At 39.4% G+C, this 24,611-nt stretch overlaps 2 protein-coding genes across 3 annotated transcripts in view; one reads left to right on the top strand and one right to left on the bottom strand.

Moving 5' to 3' along the window:
• Atp7a (ATPase copper transporting alpha) overlaps nucleotides 1-24,611 on the bottom strand; it is a 112,886-nt gene that overhangs the window by 74,937 nt on the left and 13,338 nt on the right. Inside the window, exon 2 of one of the 2 annotated variants that reach the window (XM_057759037.1) lies at nucleotides 12,384-12,472. The exons of the other annotated variant lie outside the window; for it this stretch is intronic. The gene's annotated coding sequence lies outside the window, so the exon portion shown is untranslated. The remainder of the gene's footprint in view (nucleotides 1-12,383; nucleotides 12,473-24,611) is intronic. 2 annotated transcript variants of the gene reach the window in all.
• On the top strand, nucleotides 9,615-11,059 carry LOC130868488 (serine/threonine-protein phosphatase 2A catalytic subunit beta isoform-like). The gene is made up of 2 exons (XM_057760688.1): nucleotides 9,615-9,694; nucleotides 10,026-11,059. Exons 1-2 carry the CDS (start codon nucleotides 9,615-9,617, stop codon nucleotides 10,570-10,572), a joined length of 627 nt encoding a protein of 208 aa, XP_057616671.1. The 3' UTR covers nucleotides 10,573-11,059.

Here is a 24,611-nt window from a genome sequence, read left to right as displayed (position 1 = left end):
TAGCATCAAAATGATTAACTCAATAGGATAATGTTTGCAAAAGCCATAAAGCAAAGTCAGACAAAAATGAAGCAATGTGGAAGAATGCTTGAAAAATATTATTACCCTGCAAAGAAAACAGATGAAGACAGGTTCCCCAGAAATTGATAAACATTCTTCAGGTCTCCATGAACCTTTCTATCACAAGCTAAACAACTGCTGCCATGCCATAAGACTAGAAGGAGAGTGAATGTTTCCAGTGAGTGTGACAGGGCTTTAGCCAGGGCAGCTATCATCCTCAAAGGTGGAAGAAATCGGATTGAACTGTTTAACATCATGAAAGAATCAATCACTTTCCAACCCTTAAATGTGGACTTAATGCAGCAGTCTTAGATTCTAAGAAAAGAGGTGGTTGGAATGTATGCCCCTATCAAAACAATCATCAGAGTCAAGCTTGCCAGATACAACTTGCAGGCAAATTATAAAGACTTCCTATAATAATAGATTTTTTTCATTTCTTTTCAGTTCTGAGTACCTCATCATTAATCAACACAACTAGTCCCCAATATAGATTTCTTCAAGAGGGAAACATCTACTTTAAATTTTTAGTTCTAAGGCAAGGCAGTATTCCAAATCATACATGCAAAAAATTAAATACATATGAAAATTAATACTGTCAAAATTTAACTATTCATATAAAGTTGAAAAAACCTATTATTTCATATTTGTTGGTTGGTTGGAAAAAAGTAAAGTATAAAAATATAATAGAGCCAAGTGTGGTGGTGCATCCCTTTAATCCCAGCACTTGGGAAGCAGAGGCAGGTGAATCTCTGAGTTCAAGGACAGCCCATTCTACAGAGCAAGTTCCAGGACAGCCAGGGAACCCTGTCTCAAAAAACCAAAAGAAAAAAAAGGAGTTTTTTTGATCCTAAGGCTCAGGGATGATTGCAGAAGACGGTAATGGGATGATTGCAGAAGATGGTAATGGAAAGACTGTAAAGGCCAGAGGAACAGGAAGTTTGCTGTGAAATTGTATCTCCTAGAAGTGTCAGAGAAGCTATACCCAAGTCTCACCAACATGACTGCTTAAACAAGAACTGAAAAAGGATGACACCAATCAAGATGCCAAAGTGGAGAGGGGAAGGCCCAGGAGGTCTCAAGCCTATACAAAGAATTTCAGGCAACTAAAGAATGCTGAGAGTGGGGGAAATCGTCATCCCCATGGAAGAGCACACCAGTTGGTTATGCAACACCAAATAGTCGGCCCTGAAAACATACATACAAGTAACATTATATAGACTGAGCAGGTTGTATTTATATAACTAGTAACACAAAAAAAATCAAAGAGGCCATGATTTAAATGAGAACAAAGGGGCACATGGAAAGGACTAGAAGGAATAAAAAGAAAGAGGAGTGATGTAATTAATTATATTATAATCTCAAATAATAAAAAACATTTTAGAGCATTTTTGAACCCAGGGCTTTGTGCATGATAGGCAAGTGTTATTCTACAACTGAGCTATAGCCCCAGCCTTAATGGTGCTAATTATTTAAAAGTCTTGAGCTGAAGAAATGATTCAACAATTAAGAGAATGGCTCTTCTTCCAAAGAAACTGGGTTTAATTCCCAGCATCTACATGGCGTTTGATAACCATCTGTAAGTCCAGTTCCAGACAATCTGATGATCTTTTCTGGCCTTCACAGGCACAAGACATGCAAGTAGTGTGCTTATAGATAGAGTGAAAGACAGACAGCACACGTCTAATCCCAGCACTTGGGAGGCAGAGGCAAGTGGATCTCTGTGAATTTGAGGACAGCTTGGTCTACATACTGAGACACTATCTCAAAACAATAACAAAACAACCAACAGAGTAGTATTGTACTAAAACAAAAACAATTTAAAAATAGGTAAATAGGACTGGAGAAACGATGATTCAGTAGGTAAAGTGCTTGGTTGCACAAGCTTAAAGACCTAAATTCAATCCAGATTATTCAAGTTAAAATGGCAAGCATGCCCATCATAGTAACCCACTCCTTTAATCCTAGTGATTTCAGAGGCAGAGGCAGGCTGATCTCTGCAAATTCAAAGCCAGCATAGTCTACATATTGAGTTTCAGGCCAGCTAGGGACTACACTGTAAGATCCCATCTCAAAAATTAAATGGAGAGGGGAGGAAGACAAGCACAGTGAATTTAACTCATAAACCTATCACTGAGGACGTTCACTAGCCAAATAGCTTAGTCTTGTCAGCAAGGCCCAAGTTCCAGTGAGACACTGTCTCCAACAACAGGTAGAAGGAGCCTAAGAAACAGCACTCTAAGTTGAAGTTAATCTGACCTCCATATCTCACATGTAACAGGGTGGCACAGACATACATAAAAAAACTGGGCCAATGTCCTTAAAAAAAGATGTACACAGGATAAATAAATATGTACAAAGATGTTCTTCCTAGTATTCTAGAGGTTGAGGCAAGAGAATGCTGAGCTTGAAGGCAACTTTACCTCCATAACCAGACCCTGTCTCAAAAAAAAAAACTTTGGCTGCTTCCTTAATTTAGAGGACAATGAAAAGTCTAGGACCAGTAGGAGGCCAGAACCCTTGCTTTTTCCCAACATACAGACCAAAAACTGAAGAGGATGATGCAAATGCCTATATATCAAGCCGCTCTGGAATTCCCTTAAATATATGGAGTAACTTCAACAATTCCATAAAATATTTGTAGGAGGTGTATGGGTGTGTTCTCTTGTAGGTGCACAGTGGAGGCCTGAAATCTACTTTAGTTACTATCTTTTACTCTCCACCATAATTTTTGAAGACAAGATCTCTTGTTGAACCTGATCACCACTATCTTGGCTAGGCTAGTTGGTCAGCAAGCTTTCAGGATCCTCTGTTCTGCATCCCAGAACTGAAGTTACAGGAACAAGACCCCATGGCTGGCATTTCTGTAGGTTCTTGGGATCCAAATTCAGGTCTTTATGCTTCCACGCAAATACTTTACTCACTGAGTCACTGCTCCAGCCCCTAGAACTGCATAAAAAACATTTTAACAGAAAAACTAAACATTGATAGTCAAAATGAAGAAAAATAAATTCTACAAAAGATGAACTGAAGAATGAAGACCAATCTAATAGTGTGCAGTACTCATTTATGAAAGCTGGTGGAAAGAGCTAATTCAATATTTTGAAGAAAATGATAGATTTACATGTTGTTTAACAAAAACATATTGTTAAGTCAGGCCTTCAAAAGAGGACAGGACAGGCTGCAAAGTGGAACTCAAACCAACTTGCCACACTTTTTAACAGCCAAGATGGAAGTTGAAATTCAAAAAAGGAGGAAGAGGAGGAAGGAAGAGGAGGAAGAAAAGAAGAAGGAAGAGAAGGAGGAGGATGAGGGGGAGGAGGAGGGGGAGAAGGAGAAGGAGGAGGAAGAGGAGGGAGGAGGAGGAGGGGGAGTAGGAGGGGGAGGAGGGGGAGGAGGGGGAGGAGGAGAAGGAGAAGGAGAAGGAGAAGGAGAAGGAGAAGGAGAAGGAGAAGGAGAAGGAGAAGGAGAAGAAGAAGAAGAAGAAGAAGAAGAAGAAGAAGAAGAAGAAGAAGAAGAAGAAGAAGAAGAAGAAGAAAGAAAGAAAGAAAGAAAGAAAGAAAGAAAGAAAGAAAGAAAGAAAGAAAGAAAGAAAGAAAGAAAGAAACTGAACTAGATGGGGACCTGAAACAAAGGAGAGATGAAAAACCAAAAGTTACATGGAACATAAAGTAGCCTTAGAGAGTTCTTAAGACACCTGCAGACTGGTATGCTTAGCTTACCAAAAAAGATTTCCCTACTTAAACACATACAGTATAAAATCAATTTTGCTTTTCATCTCTTTGGTGTATCACAGCCTGTGATAGCCCTCTTGTCTGCTCTTGGCATGATTGCATTTTTTTCTAGAATTAGGGGGATATGGATATGTGGGTGTGTGAGGGAAAGAGAGGTCTTGTGTCTGTGTGGGTGAGTACATGTATGCATATGTGTGGAGATCAGAGGTTGGCATCACTTGTCTTCTTCAATCTCTTTGCACCTTATATTTTTGTGACAGGGTTTTTCACTTGACCAGAAAGTTCAATGATTCAGCTAGATAGGCTGTCTAGCCAATGAGTTCCAGGGATATACCTGTTTCTGCCCCATAGCACTGGGATTACAAAAGCATACTGCCTGGCTTTTATATGTACAGAAAGCACTCTACCTAGCTGGGCGGTAGTGGTGCATATGCTTTTAATCCTAGCACTCAGGAGGCAGAAATCTGATGTGGGATGCCTTTCTGTCCACTGCAAATAAGTGCTGCTTTTATTGGTTGATTAATAAAGCTGCTTTGGCTTGTGGGAGAGCTGAATATAGCTAGGTGGGAAAGCCAAGCTAAACCCAGGGGGAAAGAAAGTGGAGTCAGGAAAGATGCCATCAGCCACTGGGGAAGCAAGATGTGAGATAACAAGCCACGGGCCTCATGGTAAAAAATAGAATAACAGAAATGGGTTAAGATTTAAGAGCTAGTTATTAATAAGTCTGAGCTAATAGGCCAAAGAGTTTATAATTAATATTAAGCCTCTGAATTGTTATCTGGGAACTGGCAGGCAGGAGAGAAATCTCCCAGTTACAGAGATCTCTGAGTTTGAGGCCAGCATGGTCTACAGAGTGAATTCCAGTACAGTCTGGGCTACACAGAGAAACCCTGTCTTAAAAACAAAACAAAACAGAAAGCACTCCACATGAAGCACTGGATTCCTAGCAGTGCATAAACCAACCAGGCATGGTGAAGCATGCCCTTAACTCCAGCACTAGGGAAGTAGAAGCCCAAGGTCATCCTTGAGTACATAATGAATTTGAGGCCAGCCTACATGAACCTGCCTTAAGAAGAGAAAAAATGTAACTTTTGTTATAACAACCACAAAATTTCCCAATTATAACTAATGTTATAACACTCCAGCAGTGGCAGTGGCAGAAGTCCCAAGAAATCCAGTGCTAGTGAAAAGGTCCTTACCACTCTCTTCCCAGGGTATGACTTTGTTCTCTTCTAGCTTCATTGGGTTCTCAAGCAAGGTAAGACGACCATCCTCTATGTTTATTCTGTAAGCAATCTAATCACCCACCAACACATTCCTTTTCTGGTTAGGTGAGTGAGCACTACTTTATGATGCTGCAAACGAGAACCAAGCCTAATACACAAGCAATAAATAGCAGGTGGCCATTACAAACAAGGATGTAGGTCTACTTTCATGCAAGGAAAATGTTCAGGATATATTAAACGAGAAAAAGCAAATTTCACTCTGTTAAAAGTTCTCTTAAGCAACCTCTAGCATTTTAGTGGATGGTCTGGCTTCCATCATTGCAGGCTTCCATAGTGTGCTTAACTTCTAGAAGCTGTCACTTGAACGCACAGTCCTCACTCTATCACAACTGTCAGCATGCTAACAATCAGTTGTGCTTGCCCTTCAAGCTCTTTGTGTCCACTGATCTCATAATTGTACAATTTAATTAAATATTATGTAAACTGGTAAAATAAGAACATAAAAGATTTTTCCCTATGAAAATAAAGGTGAATGCTTTAGAATCAGTTCATAAAGGTGAAGAGTAAAGTTACTGGCTAAATATATGTATAAAGACAAACTTTACAATCTGAAATAAGTCTGACATCTTTAATTTGCTTCCTTTTAATACAGCAGTTCTCAACCTGTGGTTTTTGACCCCTTGGGAAAACCTCTATCTCCAAAAATATTTATATTTTGATTCATAACAGTAGCAAAATTACAGTTATGAAACAGCAATGAAAAAAATGTTATGGTTGGGGTCACCATACCATGATGAACTGTATTGAAGAGTCACGACATTAGGAAGGTTGCCAACCACTGTTTTAATACAATCAAACTAAAAACAGGCAATCTGGAATGAAACAATCAGTATGGTTTATACAAAAAAGAAAAAGATGGGTGCTGCAGAGATGGCTCAGGGTTGTTGTTGGTGTTTTCCGTCCTGCCCAGTTCCCACAGTTGTTAAGTCCCAAAGAAATCACACAGAGATCTACATTAATCATAAACTGATTGGCCCATTAGCTCAGGCTTCTTATTAACTCTTATAGCTTATATTAATTCTTATCTGTGTTAGCCACATGGCTCAGTACCTTCTTCAGTGGCGAATCCCATCTTGCTTCTTCGGTGTCTGGACAGGACTGCAGAGGGAGCTTCCCTCTTCCCAGAATCCTCCTGTTCTCATTGATCCACATCTACTTCCTATCTGGTTGTCCTGCCTATACTTCCTGCCTGACTACTGGCCAATCAGCATTTATTTAAAACATAAATGACAAAATATAGACAATTGCCCCGCACCACAGAGTGGTGCTCTTCCAGAGGACCCACGATCAGTTCCAGCACCTACATGATGGCTCATAAACTTCAAGAGCTCTAGACCTAAGAGATATGATGCCCTCTTCTGGCTTGCTTAGACACCAGGGACAAACATGGCGCACAGACATATATGCAGGCAAAACACATAAAATAAAATAAGTAAGTAAAATTAAAATAACTAAAGTATTTTTAAAAGATAAATGAAATTTCTAAAGGATCCATATACAAAGAATAGACCTTGGACCTACATATAAATATTGTTAAATAAATGAATGAATGTTTTAGGTTTTTTTTTTTTTTTTTTTGGTTTTTTCGAGACAGGGTTTCTCTGTGGTTTTGGAGCCTGTCCTGGAACTAGCTCTTGTAGACCAGGCTGGTCTCGAACTCACAGAGATCCGCCTGCCTCTGCCTCCCGAGTGCTGGGATTAAAGGCGTGCGCCACCACCGCCCGGCATATGTTTTAGGTTTTTAAAAAAATGACTAGACTTAGCTAGGCATTTTGGCACATTCCTGTAATTCCTACACTTGAAAGGTGAAAGAAGAAGGATCAAGAATCCAAGGTTAATCAGAGCTATACAGTATGTTCCAAGCCAGTCTCGGCTACATTATATTTCAAAATAAGAAAATCTTGGTGCTAGACAGACAACTCAGCAGTTAAAAGCATTTACTACTGCTCTTGCAGAGAACCCTGGTTCAGTTCTCAGCACCCACATGATTGCTCAAAACCATCTGTAACTCTAGTTCCTGGGCATTTATGCCTTCTTCTCAATCTCCAAGGGCTCCTGCATACACATGGTGCACAAAATGTCATACAGATTCACACATAAATACAAATAAACAACTTTTCATTTTGTTCTTCTCATCATAGAATTTCACTTCATTTTTGTTCTAAAGTCATGAACTGAAATAGCCTCCTGTAAACAACAACAATCAGTATGTTATACTACTGATTTTCAAGTTGTAGTCATTCAGAATACTCAAAAGTAAAATGATTTTCCTCACACACAGGTTTCAATGATATCTGATATTTCTCTAAACATATTTATAAGTTGTAGTAAAAATTCTATTTCCCATGCTGGGCAGTGGTAGGACAGGCCTTTAATCCCAGTACTCAGGAGGCAGAGACAGGAGGATTTCTGTGAGTTTGAGGCCAGTATGTTCTACAGAGTGAGTTCCAGGATAGGCTCCAAAGCTACACAGAAAAACCCTGTCTTGAAAAAGCAAAAAAAAGTAGTTTCTTTTTAGAACTGAAAATACACACACACATATACACACACACTCACTTCACGCACACCACTCCACTGTATATACACACTACATTATCCATTTATCTGAGAAAGTCAGTACCATTGAAGTCCTCATCAAATTATTTAAGGTGTGACCTTGTTTGCTCTGTTTTATCTTCTTTGGGTTACTGCTCATTTTCTAAATCTGGCTGACGATCCTTCCTGCAGGCTCTATAAGCAATCTAATAGCCTACCAATAAATTCTGGTGACTCAAAACAAATTGGGTTGGATGAGTCAAAACCTTGTGCTCCTCCCACCTTTAAACTATTGTGAATAATGCTGATAGTTGCATATAAATATCTGCTCAAGTCTGTTTTTCATCTGTCTGGTGTATGTCCAGATGAGAACTGGTGACTCTTGTGGTAACTGTGTTTAGTTTTTAAGGATCTCCCACAATGTTTTCCACCATGACTGGGCCATGTTACACGTTACCAAAATGCACAGGGGTTCTGGCATCTCCATATCCTCATCCATGCTTATTATATCCTGGATGCCATGTAACATGCTTTGGTTTTACATTCCAGAAATGTCAAAGAAAAATGAATAATCAAAACTAAAATGTGACCAGGTATGGTGGTGGTACATGCCTTTAATCCTAACACTCTGGAACTCTGAGTTCAAAGCTAGTCAAGCCTAGTTTACACAGTGAGTTCCAGGCCAGTCAGGTCTATACAGAGAAACCCTGTGTTAAAAAAATAACTAAAATATGAATAAAACACAAAAGACTATTTGATTATCAGTCATTTCCTTGCTTATATAACATAAATATAAACATTACTTCATTTATAATATAGTTTATAACTTTTCTTGATAATTTTTGGCTTATTTGAAATATGGACTATATAGCTTGGGCTCACCTGGAACTTGTTACATAGTCCCAAAATAGCCTTAAATTTGTAATCCTCCTGCCTCAGCCTCTATAAAGCTGGAATTATAGGTGTGTACCACCACAAACACCTTATTATAGTTTAAACATGAAATATAATAATAGCCTTGAACTCTAGTTCATAAATGATTAGTTTAATGAATTAGTCCAATAATTTGGAATGAGGCCAAGAGGATCAGGATAAAAAGACAAACCAATGGCCATTAGTGACTGGCTCCAGCTTTGTACTTATTATCAGTGGATATAAGAAACAGAAATGTTGTGAGTATTCTTTCTACTAGTTCTTCAAATGTCTGGCTTGCATTTAGATTTAAAAGCGTTTCTCTACTTTCCCAGACATTCATCATAAAAGCCATACACTTGGGTGATCTGTCGGCTTTCATGATTTCCTCGCAATATTGTAATGCGCTTTGGATAGCGCACCTTTAATGCTACAAGCAGAGTTACAGTCTCCACAGAATAATAACCTCTGTTTACATAGTCACCCATGAATAGATAGTTTGTATCTGGTGATTTCCCACCAATTCTGAAGAGTTCCATAAGGTCATGGAATTGGCCATGCATATCTCCACAGACAGTAACAGGACAGCGGACCTCTTGTACATTTGATTCTTTTGTTAAAATTTCCTTAGCCATTTCTTCTTTTTGAGGACTGGTTTTTATTAAAAGACAGGCTAGCTTCCAACTCAATGTATAGTTGAAAATAACCTTACACTTCCGATGCTTCTGCTTCATCATGAGGTACTGGAAACTGAACCCAGGGCCAGGTGCAGGCTGGGTAGCCACTACCATTTCAGCTCTGGCCCAACCCTTCTCGCCTTTAAAAAAAAGGGAATTAACCCTTTGAGTTTAACAACATCAAGCGTCTATATGCCAAGCAACATTAAGTTTTGAAGGCATACTATGAATAAAATCTTATGTTCTTAAAAAGCAAGTTATGGATGTGTACACAGATCAAGATAAATGTAAAATGTTGTAGGATGTTAAACCTCTGGTCCTGATGTAATGTAAACAAATCTCCACAAACTCCACCCCATACAGACAGAGACCAAGGCTTAAAATATCACAAACAGATATGTTCATAGCAAGGCATGGCTGTACATGCCCACATTCCTAACAGTCACGAGACTGTGGTGGGGACGAGGAGCTCAAGACCAGCCCGGCTTGCATAGTGAGTTTTAGGCCTACCTCAGCTACCTTGTGAGATCTTCACTCACAAACAAACGAGGTAAGTTATCAATGGTTGCCAGAGAAGCAGGTGTCCAGAGTAAAAAGCATGTTGTCTTTCTCACACACCTCTCAGGTCTGACTTTAAAAAAAGCTACCAGTCTGTAATGTGCAGGGTTGTTTTGCTGCATGTATGCCCTCAGGTGTCTGGTGCTTGAGGAGAGCAGAAGCGGGCATCAGATTCCCTGAACTGGAGCTACAGATAGGTGCTGGACTTGAACCTAGGTCTTCTAGTAGAACAGGCTCTGCTCTTAACTGCTAAGTCACCTCTCCAGCCCTCGGCTGACATTTCTGCGAAAGTATGGGAATGCTAATGTGTGGAAATACTTTACAGATCTCTTTGACTATCTTCTACTTACAGCTTTAGTGGATGGACAGATATTCTGCCTCCAGGGTGGCCTGTCTCCATCCATAGATACACTGGATCATAAAAGAGCCATGGATCGTTTACAAGAAGTTCCACATGAGGGCCCAATGTGTGATCTCTTATGGTCAGATCCAGATGACCGTGGTGGATGGGGCATTTCACCACGTGGTGCTGGCTATACCTTTGGACACGATATTTCTGAAACATTTAACCATGCCAACGGTCTCACACTGGTGTCTCACGCTCACCAGCTTGTAATGGAAGGTTATAATTGGTGCCATGATCGGAATGTGGTTACCATTTTTAGTGCGCCCAATTACTGCTACTGCTGTGGAAGTCAGGCTGCTATCATGGAATTAGATGACACTGTAAAATATTCTTTTCTTCAGTTTGATCCAGCACCTCGTCGTGGAAAGCCTCATGTGACCCGGCGTACCACAGACTACTTCCTATAAATTCCTCCCCAGGACCTTTCTTTGTATGTGGAAGTATACCTGGCTTTTAAAAAAAAATATATATATGTATACATATATATATTTAAAAACAACAGTTATCTATGTGTTTCTGTAACAAATTGTGGTATGTCTTGACATTAAACTACATCATGGACCAAATGTGCCATACTAATGATGAGCGTTTAGCACAATTTGAGATGAACTTACTACATTGTGTTCTAGATCAGTCTGCCTGCTGTGTCCTAGGAAGCATTCTCTTTGGCTGGTTAAACAAAAAGGGTCACTGACTGCTTCATCTCCTTTGCACTTGGAAATTTAGTTACATTGTTTAACTGGCATGGATTAATAGAGTCAGAGTTTTATTTTTAAGATTTCACAAGCTGACTTCCACTTAATTCATTACCCTTTATTTTACTGAAATGTATACTAACTGAAGAAGAGATTCTTGGGAGTATGTTGTCACAACATTAAAGAGATTTCCTTTCATTTAAACTAAATTACTTTTGATGTTGATCTGCAGTGTTTCTGTGTATTTGTCCTGACAGTGCTTGCATCCTATTTGGTGGACTGAACAAATAAACTTTCCAATATAAACAAACAAACAAACAAAAAAGCATTTCTCTAAAATTTCTTCTAAAAGTAACACAAAGTAGTAAATACAATATTGTGCTTTCAGCACTAGGAACTAATAGTGAAGTAATAATGAAGCCATATTGACTGGGAGTACAGCAAAGTAGACAGGCTAGTTAAGATGATATGGGCAATATCTAGAATCTACAAACAATTAACTTAGCACCCTTAGCAACCTGCTCTCTGCTACAAGCAGCAATGCACAAACAAAAGCCAAACCCATTAGAATAACAGCAGGTTTATTAACAGAAACTAAAATCCAGGAACAGCTCAGAAAAAAAAGCAGATTATTATACTTAGCAGAAGTATCCTAATGAAGGAGGAGAACTAAAAAGCTTTCATGATTGGCTAGGTGTGGTAGCACACGCCTTTAATCCCAGCACTAGAGGCAGAAGTTATAGGACAGTCTGGTCTATGCAGAGAGCTCCAGGACAGCCAAGGCTACATAATAAAACAAGTTCCAGGACTACCAGGACTACACAGAGAAACACTGTCTGGAGAAACAGCTTCATGATCAACAAGACTGCTCTTCCAGAGGACTTGGGTTCGATTCCCAGCACCCACATCTGACGCCCTCACATAAACATACATACAGACAAAACACAAATACACACAAAAATAATAAATAAATAAAATAGTTTTTTTTTTTTTAAAAAAAGACTGAAATGATACTTCAAACAAATCGAGCTCCAACAACTACACTAAATCTGTCAAGGAAGACCACAAACCAAAATTAGTAAGAAATAAATTAAATTTAAAAGGTCATATTATCAAGGAGACAATTTACCAAGAGGAGGTAATGATTCTAAATATATACACATCAAATACTGGCACACTCAATTTCATAAAAACAAACACTACTAGATAAAAATGCACAGATTGACCACAACACAGTAAAGTGTGTGACTTCAATGTCCCACTTCCACCAACAGACAGGTAATAGATAAAAAAAAAAAAACAACAACAAAACAAACCTGCTGTAATACCAGCATGGTAACAGGATAATACAGAGGAATCATAAGTTAATGTTGGTTGCATAGTGAGATTTTTTTAATGGACTATGTAAACAAACTATAAACTAAAACAATGACATTGACTTAATCACTGTTCCACCGCTATGCAGAGACACCATGACCAAGGCAACTCTATTAAAGAAAGCATTTAACTGAGGACTTGCTTACACTTTCAGAGGGTCAATCCATTATCATCATGGCAAGAAGCATGGTGGCAAGCATGATGCTGGAACAGTAACTGAGAGCTACATCCCAACCTGCAAGCAGAGAGAGAAAGAGACAGAGACAGAGGGACATAGAGAGACCGGGCCTGGCAGGCACATTTGAAACCCCAAAGCACACCATTAATGATACACTCCCTCCAGCAAGGTCACATTTCCTAATCCTTTTCAAAAAGTGTCACTCACTGATGACCAAGCATTCAAATATATGAGCCCATGGGAGCCATTCTTATTCAAACCACCGCAGATATCATGTTTCTTTGCTTACTGCATTAGCAAGAAATTAAAAGAACGCTAATGTTAGGGTATAGAAAAATATTTTATCATACTGTTAACCAAGTCTAAATCACTATGGCCTTTTTGACAAGGGAATTTTGTAAAACACAGGATATGTACATGACTCAGTAACTTTACTGAAAAGAATCTAACATACAAAACTACTTCCGTAGATGTATAAAAGCAATAGGGATAAGCGCATTTAAGATAGTTAAAACTTGGCCGGGCGGTGGTGGCGCACGCCTTTAATCCCAGCACTTGGGAGGCTGGGAGGCAGAGGCAGGCGGATCTCTGTGAGTTCGAGACCAGCCTGGTCTACAAGAGCTAGTTCCAGGACAGGCTCCAAAACCACAGAGAAACCCTGACTCGAAAAACCAAAAACCAAAAAAAAAAAAAAAAAAAAAGATAGTTAAAACTTGGAAAGTAGTTAGGCATGGTAGCCCACACTTGTAATTCCAAGCATGAAGATCACAACTTTAACTCACCCTGGACTATATAGGGAGACCCTGTCTCAGAAGAGAAGAATGAGCTGCAGGTTCTTTGAACGTTGATCATTAAACACACACATGTGCACACTCACACACACACACACACACACACAGAGGCAGAGAAAGCCATGTGTGGTGGTACACACATATAATCCCAGCACTTGGGAGACAGAGACAGGCAGATCTTTGTGAGTTTGAGGCCAGCCTGGTCTACAGAGTAAGTTCTAAGACAGCCAGGGCAGAAACAGAGAAACTCTGTCTTTAAAAAAAAAAAGCTAACAAGAAAACCAGTTCTTTAAACAGCGGCTCAAGGGCAGCCTAAGCTACATGAAACCTTGTTTCAAGGAAACCAAAGAGGGATGGGGAGATGGTTCAGTCAGTAAAGTGCTTACCACACAAGCATGAATATTTGAGTCTGATGCTCAGCACCTACATTAAAAAGTCACACCCAACAGGAGCATGTATCTGTAATTCAGTGCTAAGGAGACAGAAACAAAGGATTGTGGGACTCACTACTTTGGGGAGCTCCAGAGAGATCCTGTCAAAAAATAAAAATAAAAAGGAGAACTGAAGATAATAACCTACATCAACTCTGGTCTCTTTGTGCACATAGGGATACATGCACACACATAAAAGGAGGGGAGAGGACTGCATTTTCAGAGGACCCAAGTTCAGTTCACAATACCTGTCAGGAGGCTCACAGTCCAGAGGATCTGATATCCTTTTCTCACCTCTATGGGAACCTGTACTCACATGCATACCCATACAGATTCAAGTATGTATAATTAAAAATCAAATAAATCTTTTAAAGAGAGAGGGTTAATAAAAAAGAATTCTATTAGTGCTAGACTAAACAGTGCTGAGCACTAAAATAATGAACAGAAAGTTACTTAATAATCTTTAAATGGATAACATTTTTAGAAGCAGGGTCTCATGTAGCCCAAGCAGACCACAAATGACCTACACGTCTGAGAACATCCTGATCTTTCTTTCTCTACCTTCATAGTGCTGTGATTACAAAGTCCTCTACCAATTGCAGTTTCTGTGCTGCCACGGAGTCAACCTAGGGCCTAATACATCAACCTAGGCAAGCACACTACCAACTGAGCTACATCCCCCACCCCTATGTAAGGTTCTTTAACCTTAAATTTCTAACAAGAACAAAAGAAAAATTGAAAAACTGTTTTCTTTAATTATAGGAAAATTTAAAATAAAAAGATGCAACAAAGATTACAATTACTTTTCAAAGCCAATGAAAATCCAGTTGTAATGAGAAGCAAGAAGAAGCCAGATTATCAGATGTCTGATTGAGAATCTTACAGATCAGAACATACCTCATATTCTACTTTGACTTTGGCAAAGAAACCTGTAACTAAGAATTAAATCATCTCCCAAACAAGGAATTCATGCAATCTATAAAATGGAAAACAAAGCATAAAGAAGTTATATGAGGGCTAGGGAGATGAATTGGTGGTTAAGAGCACTGGCTGCTCTTCCAGAGGACCTGGGTTCAATTCCCAGTACCCACACGGCAGCTCACAGCTGTCTGTTCCAGAGGATCTGACATCTTCAAACCAATGCACACAAAATAAAGTTAAATAAATTCTTTTCAAAAAAGGTGTGCACCCCCAGTATCCAGTTTGTTTTAAAAAAAAAAAAAGTTATATGAAACCCTGCACATTAGCAATCACGGAGGCTCATATGTTAAATGAAGATATGAATTAGAATACGATGGTTTGGAGTTGGGAGAGTATTCTTTTAATAAACAAAATAAACATAGCTATTATCCTCATCCTCATTATAAAGATATTTTATATGTAGCCTACTTAGCATGTTTTATCATTCAAAAGAACTTGAATACAAGAAAAAGACAGAAAAGAATTCATTCCTAAAGCGTATTCTAAAGATATAAATAAATTTTAAAAATTCTTTTATATTTTTATTTACTTATTTTATGTGAATGGGCCTGTGAGCAAGCATGACATGGCATAGGTGTGCCAAGTCAGTTCTGGGACAAAACTCAGGTCATCAGACTTGGCAACAAGTATCAAACCAAAGGAGGAATAGAGATGTAGCTCAGTAGAGGAGTGCCTATCTAGTGAGGCCTCAGGTTTCATCTCCAATACCACAAAAACAACTTTGTCTCAAAAGAAGAAATACTGACATACCATTTTATAAAGTTCTTATATGAAGGCTGGGAACACAGCTCAAAGTTAGAGCACTGGGCTAGCATGTGCAAGGCCCAAAGTTCAATCCCCAGTACTGAAAAGAATTATTACATCATGGTAGTCCATTGTGTATGCCATATTTTATATTCCTTTTTGATTTACATTTAGGGTATTTTCAGCTCAGTCCTATTCCAAACATTGTTTCAGAGAATATCCTTGTATATAGTCTTTATTTTAGATAAAAATTCTAGAAGTAGAACTGGTAGGCCACAGAGTACCTACAATACAAATGTTGATAAACAGTGTCCAACTGACCTTAGAAAAAGTATACCAATTTATATTCCCACTAACCTCTCATAAAAGTGGTTAGAGCCAGATGTGGTACATGCCTAGAATCCTAGCACTTGAGAGGTTGAAGCCTGAGGATTAGTGCAAATTAACTGCCAGTCTGAGCTACATAGTAACACCCTGTCTCAAAAACAAGAGAATGGAATTCAGGCAGGGAAGCATGCCCGTAATCCTAACAATGGGAGAGCAAGGAAGAAGGATCACAAGTCTGAAAGCAGCTGCAGCAACACAGTGAGATCCTGCCTCCAAAACAGTGATCATTACACTTACACACACACAGGTTTTTGTTGTTTTTAAGACAAGGTCTTACTGTATAGACCATGCTGGCCTTGAACTCACTGAGATTTACCTCCCTCTGTGCCCCTGGTACCGGGTTTAAAGCTGTGTGCCACTATACCCAGCCCAGATTAGTACTTTTTAAAGCTTTTGCTACTGCTACCAAACCATCCTCCAGAAAGAGGCATAGCATCCGCTAGCAGTTTAGGAAGAGTACCTGTTTTCTCACATTAATATCAATGTTTTGGCCTGGTGACTCCCAGCACTTGGAAGTCAGGCTTCGGCAGATCTCTGTGAGTTCAAAGACAGCCTGATCTACAAAGCGAGTTCCAGGACAGCTAGAGCTGTTACACAGAGAAACCCTGTCTTGGGAGGAAAAATAGAAGAAACCTAGTACTGTATCACGACTATTATGGACAAGGCAAAATATGTTTTTATTTAATTATTTTTAAGCTTTGTCAGTCTGTTATATGAAAAAATGTCCACCTAGTGATCTTTACCTCTGGTAATAAGACTTTCTGACAATTTGAATTTCTGCTATGCACTGCCTGTTTATTACCATTATGCACTTTTTGTTGCTTTGGAACTTGCTACATGACCAAGCTAGCCTGAAATTCACAGAGCTTTCACTTGCCTCTGCCCTAAGTACTATAATTAAAGGTGTATGCCACCATGCCTGTCCTCCACCATGAACTTTTAGCCCTTTTTTAAAATTAGCATACAAAGCAATGGATTTCATTCTGGAATTTTTATACACACTCTGTTGTTGTTGAGCCTCCTCCCTTGTACCCCTCCCCCACCATCCCCCTTGCTCCCACTTCCACTGAGAGGAGTCTCTCCACTTTCATGTCACATGTATGCTGTTATTGCCTCTCTCTTTCCCTCAAGACCTTTTTCCCCCTTCTCACGGCCCTTTTCTAGTCCCATGACCCATACTCACATACACCCCATGTACATTACATCACATAAATACTTAAAATTAGAGACTGTATGAGGGCATATGTGGTGTTTGTCTTTTGGAACCTACGTAACCTCACTGAATAATACAATTTCCAGATCCGTCCATTTTGTTGCAAGTTTCATGATTTCAATTCTTTTTCTAACTGAATAGACTTCCATTGTGCATATGTCACATATTCATCTGTTGATGGACATCTAGGCTAATTCTAGTTCCTATCAGTGAAAGGGTCTGGAAAATTAAAAATACAGCTACCATATGAGCCAGTTACAGCATTCTTGGGCAAATATCCAAAGGACTCTAAATCCTACCACAGAGATACTTGCTCATCCACGTTTACTGCTACACTGTTCTTTTTTTAAAATATTTATTTATTTTTATTTCATTTGCACTGGTTTTTTTGCCTGCAAGTATATCTGTATGAGGGCATCAAATCCCTTGGAACTGGAGTTAAAGACAGCTGTGAGCTGCTATTTTGGTTCTGGGAATTGAACCTGGATCCTTTGGATGAGCAGTTAGTGCTCTTAACTATCGAGCCCTCTCTCCAGCCCCTGCTACACTGTTCTTATGTTTGCCTGATATAAATATGGAAAATGCCTTTGTCACATATATTCCTCATGCTCTGAGCAGTTTGTTGTTTATCTTTTTATCTCTTTCTGGGTTCTTTTCTCTTGTGCAGCTTTTAACTTATATCATGACTCTGGTGTAATTAGAAAGGTTGTTCCTACCCTAAGCCTATATTAATAATTTGCTTATACTTTCTTCTAGTTCCTTTTGTACTTTACACTTAAATACTAAACTCGTCTAGAATTTGATTTAGTTTAGGTACATAACATAGGTAACTTTTCCCATTTCACATCATTAATTGGTTATCCCAGTCATTTGCTAAGTGACAAAGGTTTTTTTCTCCCTATCTGAAATGCTTTCACTATTGCATATATGCTAAATTCTCATTTATAGTGAGGTCTATTTGGCTGTGTCTTTGCAGCTGGACAGATGGCTCAGTGGTTAAGAACATATATTAGCCTTCCAGTACACCAGGGTTCAATTCCCAGCACCCACATCAAGTGGCTCTCAACAGCCTGCAACTCTAGTTCCAGAGTATCAGGCCCCAAAAAACTAGGGACAAATGACAAAATGACTAGGGACAAATCTGTGGTACCTATTAGCAAACCAAAGTGCAGGCTGGCCTCCAGGCTCTCTCTCCATCACAAATGCCTATTACAGAGCCCATGCGCCTAGCTCTTCTCAGTCTAACCTGATCTTCACCAGCTCTTGGACTTCCTTTCCCCTAGATTCCCCTGCCATTTTGACCACATGCTCTCTTGGGATTCTCTCCTGTCTGTCTTCCACTTTTCTCTTCTTCTCTCCTCTCATAGCTAAGTCAAGTCTGCTGGTCATGTTCAGTTTCTCTCTCTCTCTCTCTCTCTCTCTCTCTCTCTCTCTCTCTCTCTCTCTCTCGACAGAGGCGGGAGGATCTCTGTGAATTTGAGGCCAGCCTGGTCTACAAGAGCTAGTTCCAGGACAGACTCCAAAGCTACAGAGAAACCCTGTCTCAAAAAAACCAAATAATAATAATAATAAAGAATGTAAGAGTCAGAAGGGATGGAGGACACCAAGAAAACAAAACCCTCCAAGTCAACATGATCGAAGTTATTATGAGACAGAGACTGAAACAGCATACACAGAGCCTGCTCGGGTATGCACCAGGTCATCTGTATATATATCATGGCTTCCAGTTTAGTGTTTTTATGAAATTCCAGAGTGTGGGAATGAGTGGGTCTCTGATTCTTGTGCCTTCTCTTAGGCTCTTTTCCTTCTATTGGTTTGCCTTGTCCAACTCTATATGATAGCATTTGTTTTATCTTATATTATATTTTATTATATTTTTATTATTATCCTTTAGAAGTCACCTTGTTTTCTAATGAGAGACAAGAAGAAAAAGGGTGTAAGACTAAGAAGGGGATAGGGGACAGGGAGAAAAGGAGGGAAACCAGGAAGAGGAGGGAGGGGGACCACCAAAATTTCCCCATGTTACAAACCACAGCACCCAGTGATTTCCTCCTTAGTTTTGCTTTTCTGGGATTGTCATATAAATGAAATTTTGTACAACATAGCCTTTTGAAGCTGGCTCCGCTCATTCATGAAACTGCGGTGTTAAAGATCAATGACATAATTGCACAATCAACAGGTAGTTCCTTTTTTTATCAAAGAGTAGCATACCATGACATCATGACATGGAGTACAACAATCCGCTTATCTAGTTCCAGCTGAAAGAAGTGGCTTCTTTCCAATTTTGGTAACTACTGCTAAATAATGGTGCTATCAACATTTGTGTACTGGGTTGTTTTATTAAGTTTCTAAAGCAGGGGCTCAAAAGCATGGATAAGTGTGTTTACTATGAGCTACAGTCCTAGCAACCAAGTATAGCTTTTTGGTGAACCTAAGCTGTCATTTCTCTTGGCAGATACCTAGAAGAAAGACTGATGAGTCACATATACAGGTAAGTGCATAAGAAACTTCCAAAAGGTGTTCTGCTCAGTGGAAATATTGCTTTTTCTCTCCCACCCACCAGCAATGAATGTTCTAGTAGTTCTGCATCGCTGCCAGTTTTGTTTCGCATTTTACACAATCTAATAATGTAACTTGTGTTTTTTAAAGGAACTTTATTCTTAGGATATTCTTAGGGCCATAATAAAACTGACCAGATAATACAGAAATTTCCCATTTGCCTCCTATCATATATATAATCTCTCCCATTATCAACTACCATTATGGTTTTATTTTCCTTTTTTAATTTATTTATTTTTATTTTATGTGCATTGATATTTTGCCATGGGTGTCAGGTTACTGGAACTGGAATTACAGACAGTTGTGAGCTGCCATGTGGGTGCTAGGAATTGAACCTGGGTTCTCTGGAAGAGCAATCAGTGCTCTTAACCACTGAGTCATCTCTCCAGCCCCATTATTTTCTTAATATCTAAGCTGCATATGTTTTTTAGAGACAGGGTTTATCTGTGTAACAGCTCTGGTGTTCTGAAACTTGCTTTGCTGACCAGCATGGCCTCAAACTCACAGAGATCCTCCTGCCTTTGCTTCCTGAGTGCTAGTATTAAAGACTGTCTGGCAATCTATTTATTTTTCCTTTGCATTTGATATTTTGTCTGCATGTATGCTTGTGCACCATGTGCATGCAGTGTCCAAAGATGCCCCAGAAGGGAGATGGATCCCCCAGAATTGGAGTTCCTGAGGGTTGTGAGCCGTGATGTGGATGCTGGGAATCAAACCTGGGTCCTCTAGAAGAGTAGGCAGTGCTCTTAACTTCTAAGCCATCTCTCTCCAGCCCCCCCTTTATGACTTTTAATTAGCAAGTTTTAAGTGATTTGTTATCACAAACAAGCAGAAGTGCTAATACAGCCATTTAAAATTTACTGAACTGCTAAGAACAAAATAAATTCTGCAATACCTCAAATGCATACTTGCTAAAGAGAACTCAAGGCAAATATGCCTATATAGAGAGACTATCTTCAGTTGTGATTACACGGACAACATGCACATGATCCTATAAACAACTCCTCGCTTCCTGTAAGTAAACACTAATGAAACTCATTGGGTCACATAACATGAAAGTAGGGAGGGAACTAATTGGAAAGGGGAAAGGGATCTGCAATAGTGGGAAGGGGACAAAAAGGAATAATGGGAGAGGATCTAATCAAATGCACTACAATACAGTTTGAAACTGTCATAATGAAACCATTATGTATAATAAATATATTCTAATAAACATAAAAGGTGAAAAAGAATATATAGAACATGTATACAATGGAAGATTAAGCTTTATTTTTAAAAAAAAAAAAAAGAGCTCACCATTTTCCATGCCATTCATGAGGTAGGAGGACTTGTCAAGTGAAATAAAGCCAAGCATAGAAAATAAAATACGCCATAATCGAATCAACAAAACTGAATGTACAGAGATAGACAGAGAAACAGTAGTTCCTAGGGGTGGGTGATGGGAATGCGGAAGTCAGGGATGCACAGTAACAAAGGCACAGGAAAGGCATAGCGTGAACAAGTCTAGAGTCGCTGAAAAACAGGAGGATCTAGCAGCACATCTGTCTTGAATGTGCACTTGCTTCACTATGGTAACCTCTTAGCAGTTCACATGTGTATTCCACAGGAAAACCCATTTTTTTAAAAAAAAGAAATCATAGAAGATCTCCTGAGTAAATTGGGAGCATACCCTTGGGGGAGGGTTAAAGGGGAGGGAAGAGGCAGGAAGGGGAGCAGAGAAAAATGTAGAACTCAATAAAAATCAATTAAAAAAGAGAAAAAAAATCAATGCTGGGCACACCTTTCATCCCAGCACTTGGTAGACAGAGGCAGGACAACCTTTGTGTTCAAGGCTAGCCTGGTCTAGAAGTTCCAGGACAGTTAGAAAAACCCTGGGTGGGATGAATCAAGTCAAATTGTCAAGGACAATAATGTTTAATATTTTGGATATTTCAAATACATATTCAGGGTGGAAAAGCCTAGTATGTGCATGGTGTCCAACCTCTAACACTGAAAACAGAATAAAGTACAAATTCATCATGATTTACAGGGAGAATGTTCTATCCAGAATGTACTCCTAAATTCCGTGGTTTGGCATATTGTGAAAGTATTAGCTTGGCTTTAAACCTGGGTCAAGCCGGGAGGTGGTGGTGCACGCCTTTAATCCCAGCACTCGGGGGGGGGGGGGGGGGGGGGGCTGGAGAGATGGCTCAGAGGTTAAGAGCATTGCCTGCTCTTCCAAAGGTCCTGAGTTCAATTCCCAGCAACCACATGGTGGCTCATAACCATCTGTAATGGGGTCTGGTGCTCTCTTCTGGCCAGCAGGCATATACACAGACAGAATATTGTATACATAATAAATAAATAAATATTTAAAAAAAAAATCCCAGCACTCGGGAGGTAGAGGCAGGAGGATCTCCGTGAGTTCGAGGCCACCCTGGTCTACAAGAGCTAGTTCCAGGACAGGAACCAAAAACTACGGAGAAACCCTGTCTCGAAAAACTAAAAAAAAAAAAAAAAAAAAAAAAAAAAAAAAAAAAAAAAAAAAAAAATGGCTAAGATGCCTATTTAGTATATCAAAGCAGAACTGGCCACCAGGTTCTCCCTGCACACCTCAGCCCCTACCTCTAACAGGACCCTCCTGGCTGGCATACCCCAACCCCTATCTCAAACTCTCGAGCCCACGAGGTTGGATTCTTCCCTATATAATCCAGACATTTCAGTTACCCACTCTCTTTGTATTTTGGGCCTCCTGGCTGCTGCACCTGGTTCCCGGCTCCACCTTCTCCCTATCATTCCCAGCCCCCACCCCCATCCTCAGAAGGTCATGACCACTCTGGACTCTCCCAGATATCCCTGCCTCTACCCTACGCTCTGCCTTTTATCTACAATTAACCTCCTACACCATACCTAGGCGCAGTCATGTTCTTTCTTTTTCCTTTTGATTTCTTTATTTCCATTCAGAAAGTACCAGCATGAATTTTATCATCTCACAAAACTACTTCTACTTAAATCAGCTGACATCTTTCTTACAGTAGCCTTGGTAGAGTAAAGATGTGCCTGGCCTACAAGACAACTGTGCCCCCCTGTTGGAGAAGCAGCTTTCACAAGGTCAGGACTACTGCCTGTAGTCAGTATGCTTTAAAGGATGAGTTGTCACCTTTTAAAAACCACCTTTTTCTTGTGCAGGCAATCTGATCCAGAGCCCTAGGACCCTGCCCTAGGATGGACATTCTGAATTCTAAAACCCTGTGGGGAATAAAGCTACAACTAAATTTCAAATGTTGAATATCTGAAGTATTGGGGCTAGAGAGATGGTTAAGAGGTTAAGAGCACTGGCTGTTCTTCCAGAGGACCAGGTTTCAATTCCCTACATGGTCGCTCACAACTGTCTGTTCCAGGGAATCTGACACCCTCACACAGACATACATGTGGGCAATATACACCAATGCGCATAAAATAAAAATAAATTATAAAAAATATTTGAAGTATTTGTTTTGATTTGAGACTGGTCACATTCTGTAGCCCAGGTAGGACTAGAAGTCACAATTCCCCCACCTCAGCCTTCATAGTGCTGGGACACTACATAGGACATGTCCTACAAAGCCTGGATTGAAATAAATGTGTAAAGTACTTTTGTACTGTGACTTTTATTTCCATCTTTAGTGAATACTACAATACATGTACATGCATATGTAGACAGAAATAAATATACACATATAGACAGGCTAAACTAACAACTTCCTATTAAAAACTAATTCGGTATAATGTTTTCTCATTGCTAACATTTCACTTTGAAAGTGATGTGACATTATTGTCATACAGGTCTTCCATTTGTTTGATTAGAATTAGCACAAGATATTTTATATTATTTATGGCTATTGTGAAGGGTGTTATTTCCTTGATTTCTTCCTCAACCCATTTGTCGCTTGTATATAGGAGGGCTACTACTGATCTTTTCGAGTTAATCTTCTATCCAGCCACTTACACAAAGAAATTCAGTCTCAAAAAAAAAAAACATTAAAAAAACAAAAAGAAATTCAATTCGGACATATAGGCACAGAGAAAGATAAACCAATCCAAACATAGAATGACTAAGTATAAAAGTAGCCGCCCTCCACACCCAAGAGTCTCTCATCTCAAAATTACCAGTGGACGCCTGAAGGCACAGACCATAATGAACCCTGAGTACACCATGCTTTTTTTTTTCATACAGACACAAATTTAATGGCTTTCCCAGCTTACATAAACATTTATCATGCACTGTGAGGGTGATGGCTTCATGGTTAAGTATACAGGCTGCTCTTCCAGAGGTCCTGAGTTCAATTCCCAGCACCCATGAGGTGGCTCACAGCCATCTGTAACTGTAGTCTCATGAGATCTAATGCCCTCTTTCTAGTGTGCAGAGATGCATGCAGACAAAGCATTTATATAAATAAAATACACAATTTATTCTTTAAAAACTAAATAAAATGTAACAGGAAAAGAAGCTGGGTTTTTTGTCTTTACAGTTTCACAGACCAAAAAAAAATCTCCTAATGTATTTTTAATGTTAAAAATTTTATTCATTTTTCTTTATATGAGCATCAGATCCCCTAGAGCTGGTGAAACAGATGGTTATGAGTTACTGTGCAGGTGCTGGGAATCAAACTCAGGTCCTTCAAAGGAACAGCCAGTACTCTGAACCACTGAGCACTCTTCTTCAGCCCCTCAATACAGCTTTCAACAAGCTCATTATTTTCTTTTCCTTGACAAGCTGAGTTTTCACCTTTCCTATTAAAGGATGCACTTACAGCTTTCTCTCAGCACAAACACATTTGCCACTCTTGAACTTTGGGTTCATATTTATGTAAAATAAGGACTGCTTGTTGGCTCCCAGGTAAAGTGCTTACTGCACAAGCCTGAACACCAGAGTTCAATGTCCCAACCCACACAGAGGTGGAGGGCAAAATGTAAAGAGTGAGAGGTCCGGTCTCAAAAGATTAAAGATTCAAGCAATGGTTATAAGAGTACATTTCACTTTCACACACATATGCACACTCACACATGCACACACACGCCAGTTTTTTCTTAAAATGCTATTTTGCTCAGGCCGGATGGTGGTGGCACAT

This window comes from Chionomys nivalis, chromosome X, assembly GCF_950005125.1.
Source record: "Chionomys nivalis chromosome X, mChiNiv1.1, whole genome shotgun sequence".
In the NCBI taxonomy this organism is placed as follows: Eukaryota; Metazoa; Chordata; class Mammalia; order Rodentia; family Cricetidae; genus Chionomys; species Chionomys nivalis.
This window is presented reverse-complemented; position numbering and strand designations above follow the sequence as displayed.